At 35.7% G+C, this 14,949-nt stretch overlaps 1 protein-coding gene across 7 annotated transcripts in view; it reads left to right on the forward strand.

The window, feature by feature from the left end:
- The window catches only part of LOC106869178 (uncharacterized), a 100,254-nt gene extending 85,322 nt beyond the window's left edge, over positions 1 to 14,932 (forward strand). For 5 of the 7 annotated variants that reach the window (XM_014914800.2, XM_052968286.1, XM_052968287.1 and 2 more), the window contains 3 exons: positions 2,441 to 2,482; positions 3,269 to 3,324; positions 9,995 to 14,932. In XM_014914800.2, coding sequence (XP_014770286.1) covers positions 2,441 to 2,482; positions 3,269 to 3,324; positions 9,995 to 10,039 — 143 coding nt within the window. In that variant the 3' untranslated portion in view covers positions 10,040 to 14,932. The remainder of the gene's footprint in view (positions 1 to 2,440; positions 2,483 to 3,268; positions 3,325 to 9,994) is intronic. The other 2 variants (XM_052968285.1, XM_052968289.1) reach the window with 1 other exon arrangement.
- The last annotated feature ends 17 nt before the right edge of the window (positions 14,933 to 14,949 follow it).

Genomic DNA, 14,949 nt, shown 5'->3' on the forward strand with positions numbered 1-14,949 from the left:
ACTCAACAACAACAACAACATTTAGCACCTGCTTACCATGCTGGCATGGATTAGGTGGTGCCACAGGAAGTGGCAAGTCAGAAGTAGCACCAATTCCTGCTGTCTGCTTTAGCATGGTTTCTATGGCTGGATGCCCTTCCTAACACCAATCATTTTACAAAGTGTACTGGTTGCTTTTACATGGCACCAGCAGCAGTGAGGTCACCAGGTAACTAGCAAGACAAGACCCCTCACCTGAAGGTGGGAGAAATATTGAGGGACAGAAAAATGAGTCATGCATTAGAGAAGAAATGTGACTGCCTCAGGTGGAGTGTGAGTGGAGAGAGAAAGGAGAGAGAGAGAAGATGAAGGTGTGAGGGTGAGTGGATTGGAGGTGAGTGTGAGTGAGTTCACAAGATTGTGAAAGGAGAGTGGTGGATGGAGAGGGGATGTAATGAGTGGGAACAGTTAGAGGGAGGGGGTATGACAGGGTATGTTGTGGGAAAGAAATTCAATGGAGACATATTGCATGCAGGTAGGTATGTGAGGGAGGAGTGGGAGGGAATGCAATGGGTGGGGTGAGTGGTGGATGATGGGTTAATGAGAAATGTTGGATGATGGTTTGTGTGCATGAGGTGGGGCAGAGACATAAAAGACATGACTTTAGGACCTCAATTTTACTTAGCTGGCTAGGTTTTCTCGAGCACAGCAAATCACCAATGGTCTCAGTACTTTATGATCTCCTCTGTCATTCCTGGTGAAGATTATTTCTCACTATTTTGTCTCATGTCTTCCTGGGTCTACTCCTTCTACAAGTTCCCTCCACATTTAGAGATCAGCCCTTCTTTATGCAGCTGTCCTCATCCATATGCATCACATGACCATAGCAGCACAATCTTCTCTCTTCACTACATCTGATGTCACTTGTACCCAATTTTTCTCTTAAAAGATTTACACTTTGTCGAACCTCACACTGACATTGCACATCTAGCAGAGTTTGCCTGCTTCATTTCTTACAAGCCTTCACATGTCCTTTTCAGTCACAACCCATGTTTCACTGCCATATAGCACAGTTGTCCATACACATGCTTTATATAATCTGCCTTTCACTCACAGAGAAAGACCCTTTGTTACCAACAACAGTAATAACTCTGAACTTTATCCAGCTGGTTCTTATTCTAGTAACTACACTTTCAGAGTATTTTTGTTTCCTGCTAATTTGGTCTCTAAGGATCTCTCTGGGCATTTGAGGAAGTCTATTTCCTGTGTATTCTTAGTGTTTATTGTACCTGCACATCTGTCACACACACAGACTACTTTCTCTGTTAATTTACCTCTGATTCCACTGTACTTCTAACTTGCAGTAGATACATTATAGGAAAATTCTACTTACACCTTTTATCCAGTATGACCATTTTCCTGAAGATATTAGTAATTTATTTGCACTCCTGCTTACTAGTACTTTAGTCTTTGCTAAGTTAACTCTAAGGCCATTTTTCACTAAATGCTTCTCCTGCAGTTGCCTTATTAAGAAGATAGCATTTGTATCTCATCTATGTTAACTATTTTCCTAATTAGTTGAGCTATGACTTTCTCAGTAACTTTCATTTCCTGGTCCAGTAATTTGATACCTCTGTAATTACTTCTCTCTAAGGCATCACCTTTACCTTTGTAATAGTTGATTGTAACACTGCTGCATCAGTTATTGGGTATGACCTCTTTCTGGACAACCTGATGGACTAAACTGGTGACTAGGCCATATCACACACTACCAGATACCTTAAGCATCTTGGTGATAATTCTTGATAGACCAAGGGTTTTCCCCATCTTTATATCCTTAATTGCTTCACCTATCATGCTGCTTTCAACTCAGATAGCTAGTCCCTCTGTTGGACTCAGTTTAGGAAGATTCTCCTTCTCCCAGGCATTCTCCACATTTAGAGACACTACATTTTCTTTGAAGATTCTCTAAGTGCAAGTGTACCATCATCCATGCAGACACATTTCTCTCCTACAACATCATTATTTTCTCTGACACTGTCTACAAATCCAAAACACCACACACCGCTTGACCTCACAGTGCAGAACACTGGCAAACGTCTTCCTTTCTACTTTTCCCCAAGCTAAATATACTCATCACTTAGCTTCCCTTCTAGCTACCTGGCATACTTATCTGCTATTCCCACTCGTTCACTCCTTTCAGGCCTATTTCTTTATGCTTATGGTTCTATTTCATTGTTCCACCACCATGTAACCCTAGGTCTGGTTGTAACTTTGCACCAGCTACAAATGGTCCTCAATAAGTTGTCCCATAGGAACATGTGCATATGTGAGTGTATGTGTGAGTGTGTGCATTTGAGCCCATTTTATTAGCATTTATTATTAGTGTCAACACACTACTAACATATTTTAAATGTTATTTACGGCCATTGTTATTTATAATTTTTTACTTTTTTTAAAGTCATGGATGTTGCTTATGTTAATCTTTCAAGGAGACCTAATGGTAACTATATAAGCAATCTTTTATTAAAATTACTTTCATTAAAGCAAGAGTTAGAAAACATTTTGGCTCATTATTTGTTTGAATAGAATATACAGCTTAATAATATATGTGTGCATGTATTTAAAGAAGTCCCTTAAAATATTAAAATTTCATTGCTTGTATAAGCTACTTCTTGTAAACATTCATATATAACCACGCTTTTGCACTTTTATTAATCCTTACTAACAGTCTAGTTCATTAATGTATTTTTTGTAACTTTTATTTATACAAAGAAACAAAAAAAGGATAACATTAGCCCTGAGTTATTAGACATGAGACACAAAGTATAAAGTAGGTTTGCAATGGTGAATATTTCGCACCTTGATCAGCTATTGTTGTTGAATACCCACAATCAGTCTTGCTTATAGATACCTTTGGCATGAAAATAATATTGGAAAATAGTGAATGGTTTCTCTTAATCTAATGTTACTATCTTTAAATATCAATAAAATATTTGAATAACAGAAATAGTAGAATGCCAAATTAAATACTTAGCATTATTTAATTTAGTCCCACTGCTTTCTGAGCTCAAATCCCATTGATGTCAATTTTGTCTTTCATTTTTCTATGATCAACATAATAAATATCAAAGGTCTACTAAGTTGTCTAATTTGTATTCACTGTGAAAAAAATCACTATTTTTAATGCTGTTTATGTAATTGCTTTTCTTTTTGTTAAGCTTTGTATTAACGTATATATTATATATATTCTATATTTATACTCAACTGTTATACTTGATATGTCTAGACACTGTAAATGATAGCCTGAATGACATTTATGAGAACAATAATCAAAGGAATGAGGTAAATACATGTGTTTTTTATTGCCTTTTTATGTTTTGCTTTCTTGAAAGTAGATAGTGTCAGAATAGTTGGGATATGATTAAGTTGTTTCTTCATATTGTAATTATTGTTACTCATGCTTTTATCCCTTTGACATTTAGATTAGTTTCTTAAATGTAATATTTATTTATTAACATTGTTTTGAAATAATCATACATTATCTTGTAGTTTTGAGATTTTGGTGATGTGATTGTATATTTTTAGAATGACATTATTGGGTAGGTATGAGAGACTGGAGCTGATCATTTTGAGTATAAAATGTAATATGGTTGGTTTGATTTACTGTATCTGAAATCAAACTGTTTTATTGATTTTTCTTCTTCCATGAAATTTTTTTGATGATGATGTCATGTATTGAAAAAACATGTTTCTAATATGTTTTAAAAGTAGAACTGTGCATTCAAAAAAATATACTAAACTATAGACATATATTAACATTTTCTTACTTTCTTTTTAATGTATTCTAAACTGACTATATCCATATGCAGAACAACTGTTTATAAAACTAGGCAAACTAAAAGTAATAGCAAACTAAAACTTAAGCCTATGGAAAAAGAAATTGTTTATAATTATTATTGATGCTACATACTTAATGTATGCGCTTTGTTTAAAGACTTTTAGGCTGTGATATTCTGTCAAGGGAAATTTCCTTTAAGACATAGTGTTAAGAAACATTATATCAAAATCAGGTGAAAGGAATCCGCACCATAGTTGAATGAAAATGACAGATATTGATATTTCACTGTTATTTCAGCTCATTGGTGTCATATATTTGAGTCACCCTCAAAATAAATTCAAATCACTGGTCTGATATATATGCAAATAGTGCGAAATCTAAGTAAAACAAAATTTTTGAGTTAGATGTAGCACTGTGTGGCACTGTTGCACATCAGCTGATAGATTTTATGCCATTTGCATATGCATCAGACCAGCGATTTCAATTCATTTTGAGGGTGATTCAAATATATGGTATAGATAAGCCAAAATAACAACAAAATATCACTATCTGTTGTTCCCATTTACCTATGGGGCAATTCATTTTGCCTGGTTTTGAGGTATACAGTGTATTTTAACATGTTACATCTTAAAGGGACTTTTCTTAGATGAAATACCACAGCCTAAAAGCATTTAAACAAAATGCATACATTAAGTATTCTCAAAATTTAATTTATATGATTTCATACCTATGGCACGTAAAAAGGACCGTTCAAGCATGGTCGATGTCAGTGCCGCCTGACTGGCTCCCATGCTGGTGGAATCTAAAATGTGCCCTCTACACTCTCGGAGTGGTTGGTGTTAAGAAAGGCATCCAGCTATAGAAACCTTGTCAGATCAGATTGGAGCCTGGTGCAACCTCCTGGCTTATCAGTCCTTAGTCAAACTGTTCAACCCATACTAGCATGGAAAGTGACATTAAACAATGATGATGATGATGATGATGATGATAATTTCATTGAACTGTGTATAATAAATAAATTATTTAGTTTCTTTTTACCTTTTCTTAGTTATGGTGATATATATACGAGGTGGTATCAAAAAGTTCCTGGACTATTACTGTAGCCTTGCCAACAGATGGCAGCACACGGTTGCATGTGCAGTGGGAGCTAGCAGTGACTTTCATGAGGCAGTGTGCCAAGTGACATCACTGTGTTTACTTTGCAAATTGTGAAATTTGTTTTTTTTTGTGATCATGTGTATGCTGTAGTCTGTGATTTTGTCATGGACATAAACAAAGAGCCAATATGAAATTTTGCATTAAACTTGGGAAGTCTGCTACAGAGACATTGAGCGTGCTTTGGTAAGCTTATGGTAAGACAATGGGTCGTACACAATGTTTTGAGTGGTACAGGCCCTTCAAAAACAGGAATGTTCCTAGAAGATGATGAGTGATCTGGAAGACTTGCCATGAGCATCACCCCTGTAAATGTGACATTGTGCATTGAGAATTTGTCCCCTAGGGCCAGACCATCAATAGAGAGTTCTAGTGTGGCATTTTAGCACCTGCAGACTTCCATCTCTTCCCTGAGATGAAAATGCAGCTCAAAGGTCACTGTTAAGATCTAGAGTGAATTGCAGAAGGTCTTCGACTCACAGTAAATGACTTCTAGGCTAGATTCCAAGAATAGCAAGAATGCTGGGACTGATATATTGTTGCACAAGGTGACTATTTCAAGGGAGATAATGTTAAAACTTAGGTAAATAAGTTATTTTTTTTATTAAACTTGTCTGGGAACCTTCTGAATCCACCTAATTTATGTACTAACATTTCATTGATATTCAGAGATAAAACTTGGATTTTTGATAGACTTCTAAAAATACTGATGGAATTAGAGGAATTAAGTTTATTTTATTATTATTTTTATGTAACAAAATCTATCTTTAAAAATGGAGCAGTTTTCCTTCAATATACATTTCTGACATTTTTCTCACTTCAAAATAGTTTTCAACTGAATTGCATTTAGTCATTTCAATTCTTAAACACTTAGTTGTTAAATAAGGTGACAAAAAGACAAGAACTTTTAGTTTATTTTATTTCCTGTCTTCATTAAATGCTACAAATTACTTCTTAGTTTCTGAGCTCACTCAGAAAATGGAAACATTTAACTGTATCATGATGAATTCACATGCATTTTAAACTTTTACACAAGAATTGAATGTTCTTCAGGAATGGAAATCTCCAGAACATCTCACAATTAGAACCAATAACTTAATCTTGTTAAAGGTCATCTAAACACAATACTGCATATCTCGAGACAAAAGTCTATTACACCTTTTTCCTCATGAATATTTAAACTCATTGTAAATTCTAATGCTCTTCAGATATAAGGTGGTATCAAAAAGTTCCCTGACTAATTCTGCAACAGGTAGCAGCACATGATTGCATGTACAGCAAGAGTGACCTTCACAAAGCAGCGTGCTGAGTGACACCCCTGTGCTTACTTGGCAAGTTGTGAAATTTGTGTTTTACAGATCACGTGTATGCTGTAGTCTGCAATTTTATCATGGACAGGAACAAAGAGCCAACGTGAAATTTTGCATTAAACTTGGGAAGTCTGCCACAGACACATTGAGCATGCTTTGGCAATCTTATGGTGAAGAGGCAATGGGTTGTATGCAATGTATCATATGGCACGGGTGCTTCAAAAATGGAAGAACGTCCTTGAAAGGCAATGAATGATCTGGAAGACTTGTCATGAGTGTCACCTCTGGAAATGTGGAGAAAATTCATCAGCTTGTGCATGAGAATTGTCAGAGGACAATCAACGACATTGCCAATGTTGTTGGTCTGTTGTATGGGCCCAGCAACAATTGGATTCTTCACAACAACAATGGACCCTTTCACTGAGCTCTCCTCACTCAGTTTCTCACCATAAACAACATGGTGTTACTTCCACACAAACCCTATGTGCCAGATATAGCACCTGCAAACTTCCATCTCTTCTTGGAGATAAAAATGTGGCTCAGAGGTTGCTGTTTTAACACTGTTGTCGAGATCCAGAGTGAATTGCAGAAGGTCCTTGACCCACTTAAGGTCCTAATCATCTTTGTTCATAACTAGTTTCTTCAGGTTTTCCCTCACACAGTCTTTATACCTTTTTCTCGGTTTATGTTGTGGTTGCTTACCAGAATTGACCTCACCATAAAAAAGACGCTTTGGCAATTTCTCATCTTTCGTTTTAATATGTCCAGCCCATCTCATTTGCACTAAGATGATATGTTGTTCAATTGAGCTACAACGTGCCAAGCAGCAAAACTTCTGTATCTGGTATAAAACATTTCCACTTGACTCCCAAGGTATGCCTGAGGCACTTTTGATGAAATCTCTCCAGCATTTTCATATGATGACTGTAAGTGGTCCATGTCTCACTCAGATAAGAAGTGCAGTTAATACACATGCTTTTTGTCTGCAAGGAAACACCTCTATCTGTCCATACTCACTTTTTGAGCTTTCCAAACACAACACTTCCCTTCTTTATTCGATAGTATATCTCTGCATCAAGACCACTATCTCTTGCCAGTGTGCTTCCAAGGTAAGCATAAATGTCAATGACTTATAACATTGTCCCATCTACAAAAATGTTTGGTTCAGGATACGGTTGCCCAGCACAGGAGTAAACATTACTTTGGTTTTCTCAAGACTAATTGTGAATCTGAAATGTACACATGCTGTGGAAAATCTGTTCATTATTTGTTGCATGTTCTCCTCTGAGTGTATCAACAAATCAGCATCATCAGCATAAAGTTATTCTCTGACAAGTGTTTTGAAAGTCTTTGGCTTGTATGTAAACCGGGTAAGATTAGAAATGTGACCAGATATCCGATATCTGATTCTGATCGCCCTGTTGCAATCCTTGAAAGCATACCAAAGCAATGAGAAAACTAAATAAAGAAAAGTGTAGGGGCAGAAATATCTCCCTGTTTGACACTGTTGTTCACTGAAAAGTCATGAGACAGCTCACCATTAAGAACTACCTGAGGATGGATGAAAATCTCTTATGCTGAAATCTGTAACAATGAATATGTAACCAGAAAATGTTACACCAGAATAAAGAAAGTATGCTTCTCAGAACTTTTAGAATATAATAAATTGTGCAACAGTACTCATATCAATAGCTTAGCTATTTGATGGACACTAGATGAAATCTGGGTTATTCAGATTAAAACCTGATAATTGTTAACCTATACCAGGAAGTCCTACATCAATAATGCTGTAGAATGAAGATAAACTTGCTGAGGCTAAACATCATGACCTTGAATGTCATGTCAAGTCTGCTTATGTGATGCCAATGACATCATGAGAGTTGGAAAGGAGCTTCTCAGATATATTCCCTGACTGATGATTGGAGATATGCAATTGGAAAAGTTTCACAATCCTACTGCAATAAATCGTCAGAAGTGACACTCATTACATATTGAAAAAGTTTATGTATGGCTATATTTCCAAAGAAAAAGCAACATTTTTAACCAGAGACAGGTAGACAGGTATTGCAAGTCACAAAACTATCAAGAGGAATTTCAGTGGACCTTTGAATTAAACCAAGATCTCTAGCAATTCTATGAAAAGGCTAGAGAAGATCCCTTGACTGGTTATATGAAAGAGATGCAGGATGACTGGGATCTAAAATACCCCAACTATTCAAACTTCAGTGCCAAACAACTATGATAATAAACACACAGGAGTGGCTGTGTGGTAAGTAGCTTGCTTACCAACCACATGGTTTCGGGTTCAGTCACACTGAGTGGCACCTTGGGCAATTGTCTTCTACTATAGCCTCGGGCCAACCAAAGCCTTGTGAGTGGATTTAGTAGACGGAAACTGAAAGAAGCCTGTCATATATATATCTATGTGTGTGTGTTTGTGTGTCTGTGTTTGTCCCCCCAACATCGCTTGACAACCGATGCTGCTGTGTTTACGTCCCCGTAACTTAGCGGTTCGGCAAAAATAGACTGATAGGATAAGTACTAGGCTTACAAAGAATAAGTCCTGGGGTCCATTTGCTCGACTAAAGGCGGTGCTCCAGCATGGCCGCAGTCAAATGACTGAAACAAGTGAAAGAGTAAGAGAGTAACCTCCAGCAAGAAAAATTTTCTGCCCATCCCCATTTCAGAATCACACACTAAACTCTTCTGAGAGTTGCTACAAAACTACCAAACAAAAAAATTCACCTGGATGGAAAATGAGAGTTATTGGTACAGAAAGCACATGTTCTACAGGGTAGCCCTTTATAAACTGCTCAAAAGAGCAATGAACACTGAAATTGATGTGCCAGATTGGCAGACAGTAGCACATACAATACTAGTGGCTAAAAATGAGAAGCATACGGCCCAAAACTACAGGTCCATAGCATACTTAAATGTTAAGTATAAATTATATACAATTTTCTTGAATGCATTTCTTCAGGATCACTGTGAAACAATGTGATGACTGAAGAGCAGGCAACAGGAAAGAAAGGAGTATTTTTTGATGAGGATCTTACTACTACTTGTACCACCACCACTACCACCTGTACCACCACCACTACCACTTGTACCACCACCACTACCACTACTATGATCTCATAGTTTTTATTTTCCATATTCTCTTGTTCATCCTCATATATCAGCTTCTGCTTTCCAATTTTTTTTTATGGACTGGGTAGCAGGCACATTATGCTGCAGTTTAATGTCACCTGGATGACATTTGGTCCATGGGTGTCTAAGCAGAGTTTACAATGCTGCAAGCATTTTGATCAGACTTTTAGCCCAGGAATTTGTGTGATCCTTTCACACTCCATCACCCTCTATCTTTCTCTCAATACCAAAAATTAGATCCAAATCCTTTGATCAATTCTTTCTCCACTTTCCTCTCCAACCTAGATTCTACATAACACCTCTTACACACAAACCACACAACTTATTTCTCTCTATGATGCAAATTTTTCAACACCTGTCTACAACCCATTTCCATTTTCCAGGTTACATTCTTCTCCAGTTTCACTCCACAATAAAGTAGCTGTACACACAAGATGCATTGCAGAAAGTTTGATACTTTTCTAAGCAGAGAGAGTTATAACTATCCATGATTATTGTAAATTTAGTATATTCTTACTGTATATTTATTAAACTGACCACTCAACTTTTGTTATTCCAGATTGAAGGAGATGGCTATTACAGCACTTTGAACACACCCGACTAAACGCTGCTTGTCACAGCTTCCCACAAAATACATCTCTTCCTTCTATCACTCTCTGGACTTTAGATTACCAGTGAAGGGGTCTATGTTCTTCAGATGAACAAAAAGAACCTAAAACCTTGTAATATAGTATATAACACCTAGAACTGAATGAAATCTTGCGAGCAACCTAAGTCAGTCTCATTGTCATCATTTCATGGAACACTTTTTACAAGCACTACAGATTTGAACTAAATATCTGATACCACCATAACATTATTGATCTCTGTTATATGCTGAATTGCATCATTGTTTTTTGTATTCACTGCATTGACAAATTTTTGGTTGATTTTTAATTGTTATAAATGTCTATCTATAACTAAACATTTGCATAAATGAAGTAAACCAGTTAAATTTTGGTATTTCTTTCCTCCTATATGAGTCATCATCAGGTAAAATCACTATGGATAATTAGCAACATGGCTGTGACTGCATGATCAAAATTCGTGATGTTTGTCTTACAAAAGTTCTGTATATACTTTCTGTTATTTTACTTCACTGTGATCTTTGTATTTTGATTTCCTTCTATCACATTTAAATATACATAAATTCAGAATTATAGTCCATGGCATTATTAAATTCAAATTTGATTTTTCTAGCCCTTTTGAATCTAGGGTCAGCTTTCTTTTAAATACTCAAATTATATATACCAGAATTAATTTTTTTCTCTTGGTGATTGTGAGGCTATATTTTTTGATATCCACATGTAACCATTCTTTCAATACATGGAATTCTCTCAGCAACAATGCATGTTGGAAGTTTTCCAACTATGCTTACATACAGAAAGCATAAAATTAAAGATCTTATTTCATTCCTTCTTTTGGAAGTATTGAATACGCGATACCTAGTTTATTACTTTTGTTATTTTATCTCTTCTCTCTATACATTTTAAATTCTATTCTGATCTTTAGATATGAGCTTTGCAACTATGTTATTAGCTGTAGGTCAGGCCTGATTGAGCTGACCTATGATTGGTGTTCAGTCATGATCATCCCGTTTTTTTAGAATTATGTCAAGGTGTATATTATCATTCCTTGTGAACAGTTATCACATAATTCCCATAAAAGATTATTCTAATCTTAAATAATTCCCTGAAATATTTAATTTGTTACCAAGTCATCATTGTCATCACTGTCATTTAACATCTGCCTTTATGCTGGCATGGGTTGAACAGTTCTGTTTAACAATTTAAAAAATGTGCTATCTTGTGCATTTTAGATAGTAATCATTTCTTCACTATTTCAGCAAGTACTGTCAAGGCTAGGCTTTGCTGATAAGGTCAGAATAAAACTAAAACCTGTTCAGAGTTGATGAAAACATCAAAATATTAATCAGTGATTAATATCATGATGTTTTTCTAGTTGCTTATTTATTTCTAGTTTATTTTTAAATTATTTATGTATTAAATATGTTGCTAATAGCTTCTTTTTGTTTAGGGAGACAGATCAGTCAAAATTCCCTTCTATATGTAGAAAAGTGTTGGGCGAAACTTCATATGGTGTACCTAGTGCAAGCTTTGGATACATAAGAGGTGGATTGGTATCACAGGAAGATATAGAGAGAAAGTAGTTTTTACATGTGGAAGATGTGTAGGTACAGTAAATACCAAAAATGTACAAAAAATAGACTCCCTCAAATGTCTGGCAGGGATCCTTAGAAGTAATAGATAATCTCTGTTACTTAGGTGACCAAGTTAGCAGTGGTGGAGGTTGTTCTGAAAGCATAACTGCTAGAATAAGAATAGGCTGGGAAAAGTTCAGAGAGTTACTACTTGTATTAGCAATGAAGGTCCTCTTACTCAGAGTTAAAGGCAGATTTTATTATGCCTGTGTATGAACAGCTATGCTGCATGGCAGTGAAACATGGGCTGTAACTGCTGAGGACATGCAAAGGCTTGAAAGAATTGATGAATGGATAATGTCAGTGTCCATTTATGATAGAGTGTAAGTGGTTTGAGAGAAAAACAGGATATGCAGGACATCAAATGTGGTGTGTAAGACTGTGCTGGTGCAGTCTTGTAATGTATATAAGTGAGGACAATTGCATCGAAAGGTACTGTTTCCTAATTGTAGAGGGAAAATGTGGAAGTGATGAAAAAGGATCTTCAGATGTTGGGCCTTACAGAGAGTATGATAGGGGACCAAGACTTCTGGTGGTTTGCTGTGCTTGAGAAGACAAATCAAGTTATGTAAAACCACGGTTGTTCTTGCATATAGGCATGTCCCCAACATCCCTCTTCAGCTGAATATTCCTAATCTTGCAGGCTTGTGGGTGCTAGTACCACATAAAAAGTACCCGTGCCATTTCCATGTTAAAGCACATGTGCTGGTGCCGCATAAAAGCATCCACTAGACTCTTTAAAGTAGTTGGCATTATGAAGGGCATCCAGTCGTAGAAACCATACCAAAAAAGACATGGTGCCTGGGCAGCTGTCCAGCTCCTGGCAAACCATCCAATCCATGCTAGCGTGGAAAACAGACTTTAAATGATGATGAAACTATCTAACAGAATTTGCTTTGAATTAGCTTCATATCCCAGACAGAAATTTGTTTCTTTTCTTTTTTAATATTACATAAGAATGTAAATACTGACTTTTCAAGAAGGGTTGTTAATCTCTTTTCATCTTAATTTGATCAATTCCTCTTCTGTTTGTATTTTGTGTGATTGCATGTGCATGTGTGTAAAACAGGTTTAAAATAGGATATAAATTGAAAATTCTAAATGTGTTTTTTTCATAGGATATATAACTTTTCTGTATGAGTTTTCTGTTCACATTATATTTTACATTGTATTGTTTTCTTTTCTAGAAAATAAGTTTTTTCTTCATTTTCACATCCATTTTTTTCATACAGAGTTATGGGCCTTACTTGTGGATGTGGGAAAGGAATGAGGTGGGAGGAAATAACTGGATGATTATATTTACATTATTTACATTTGACGGATAATTATCCTCATCTTGTTTGTTGTTAACACAACATTTCAGCTGATATACCCTCCAGCCTTCATCAGGTATCTTGGGGAAATTTCAAACCTGGATTCTCATTCCCCAAGACACCTGATGAAGGCTGGAGGCTATATCAGCTGAAACATTGTGTTAACAACAAACAAGATGAGGATAATTATCTGTCAAATGTAAATAATGTACATAATTCCTCATCTCTTAAATATAGAACTGATTATATTTAGTTGAAGGATTTCCCTCTTCATAGGCACCACTCCCCTTGCTCCTCTGATTCAGTTATAAAAGCACACATTTTTCATACCAACATATTCCATTGTGTTGACATTGTAATCGATCTGATACTATTATTGTTATTGACAGCGAGATGCAAAGCTGGCAGAAATTTTAGCATGCCAGACATAATAGTTAGCAGGATTTCTTCTAGTTTCATGTCCTGAGTTCAAGTTCTGCTGAGATTGGATTTGTCTTCCATCCATTTGAGATTGATAAAATAAATACTAGTTGAGCATTGGGGTTGATGTAATTGGCAAGCTCCCTCCCATCAAAATTATTGGCCTTGTGCCAAAATTAGAAAGAATTATAGTTAAATATCACATACTTACAAACACCAAGAATTGTCTTAATTCAAAAAGTCATGTCACTTTGTTAACGACCAGTTTGAACTTTTGTGAAGAAGAATGTAAATAAATCTTAAAGAAAACACAAACAATATTTTTAGCTGGAAGCAAATTATCCAAAATTGCTAGTTATATGCAAAAGGTAACTGTATCTTCAGTCAACCTTAAAAATTCCTACCAATAAAAACGGTTGACAGAATATGGTCACTCATTTGGTTCACAGGAATCTTACATTTGTATAATGTCTATATAGATCGTAGCAAGGGTGGCAAGCTGCCAGAATCACTAGCACGTTGGACAATATACTTAGCGGTTTTTATAACAACTTTAAGCCTTGAATTAAAATGCCACTAAGGCCATCCATTCTTTTAGAATCATGTCTAAGAATATATTATCCATTATTAAGGTTGTCATTGTTTGCGAATAGTCATCATATTGTTCCTGCAAAAGTACTTGAATGTTCTTATTTTAAATAATTCCCTTACTATTCATCTATTCGGGGGTCGACAAAATAAAATATCAGTCAAATATTGAGCTCGATGTAATCAATTAGCTTACTACCCTAAAAATTACCGGCTGAGTTCAGATTGGGAATCAATATAGCCCAAGGGCGATCACTCCAGCAAATTGAAAATTTAAACAGATAAAAATAACTATCCAAGGGAGGTAATTCGAGGAAATTGCATTCCAATATTTATACTTGTGTGAACGTGCCGCGCTCGCGCACACACATTTCAATTACAATAATAGAGGATAAAACTTAAAAAAAAAATTTAATCAGTGGCTAGCATATAAAATGAGCATGCTAATAGAAATAAATGAAATATCTCTATATATATATACTCACAGGAGTGTTTGTGACTTCTTTGAGTAGTGAAACGATTTAGCAGCTATTTCGCAGCATGAAAAAAAAAGCATCAACCATGAAAAAAAGAATTCATGAGGTATGCTGTTATAACACTAGAATGAATAAAAAACTATATATATATATATAGTGGATTTTCATCGATGAGTTCTTGAAACTTGGTTATTTTTCCTAAAACTATATATTTTATATATACATATATATATATTACTAAAAGTTAGGGTTGAAAATCGATTTTTACAGCTATACGCGGGTCCCTTTGAGAGAAACAGTTGACAAAAATGCAGATAGGGTCACGACGAATGTCCTCCTAAAATTGGAGCGACATGCATGCTAATTTGTGGACGTGCATAAATTACATTCACGTACACACACACGCACGATCCTGTCTTTTATATATACAGATATGTATGTTCCCAATTTATATTGC

The sequence above is a fragment of the Octopus bimaculoides genome, chromosome 5 (assembly GCF_001194135.2).
Source record: "Octopus bimaculoides isolate UCB-OBI-ISO-001 chromosome 5, ASM119413v2, whole genome shotgun sequence".
NCBI classification, from domain to species: Eukaryota; Metazoa; Mollusca; class Cephalopoda; order Octopoda; family Octopodidae; genus Octopus; species Octopus bimaculoides.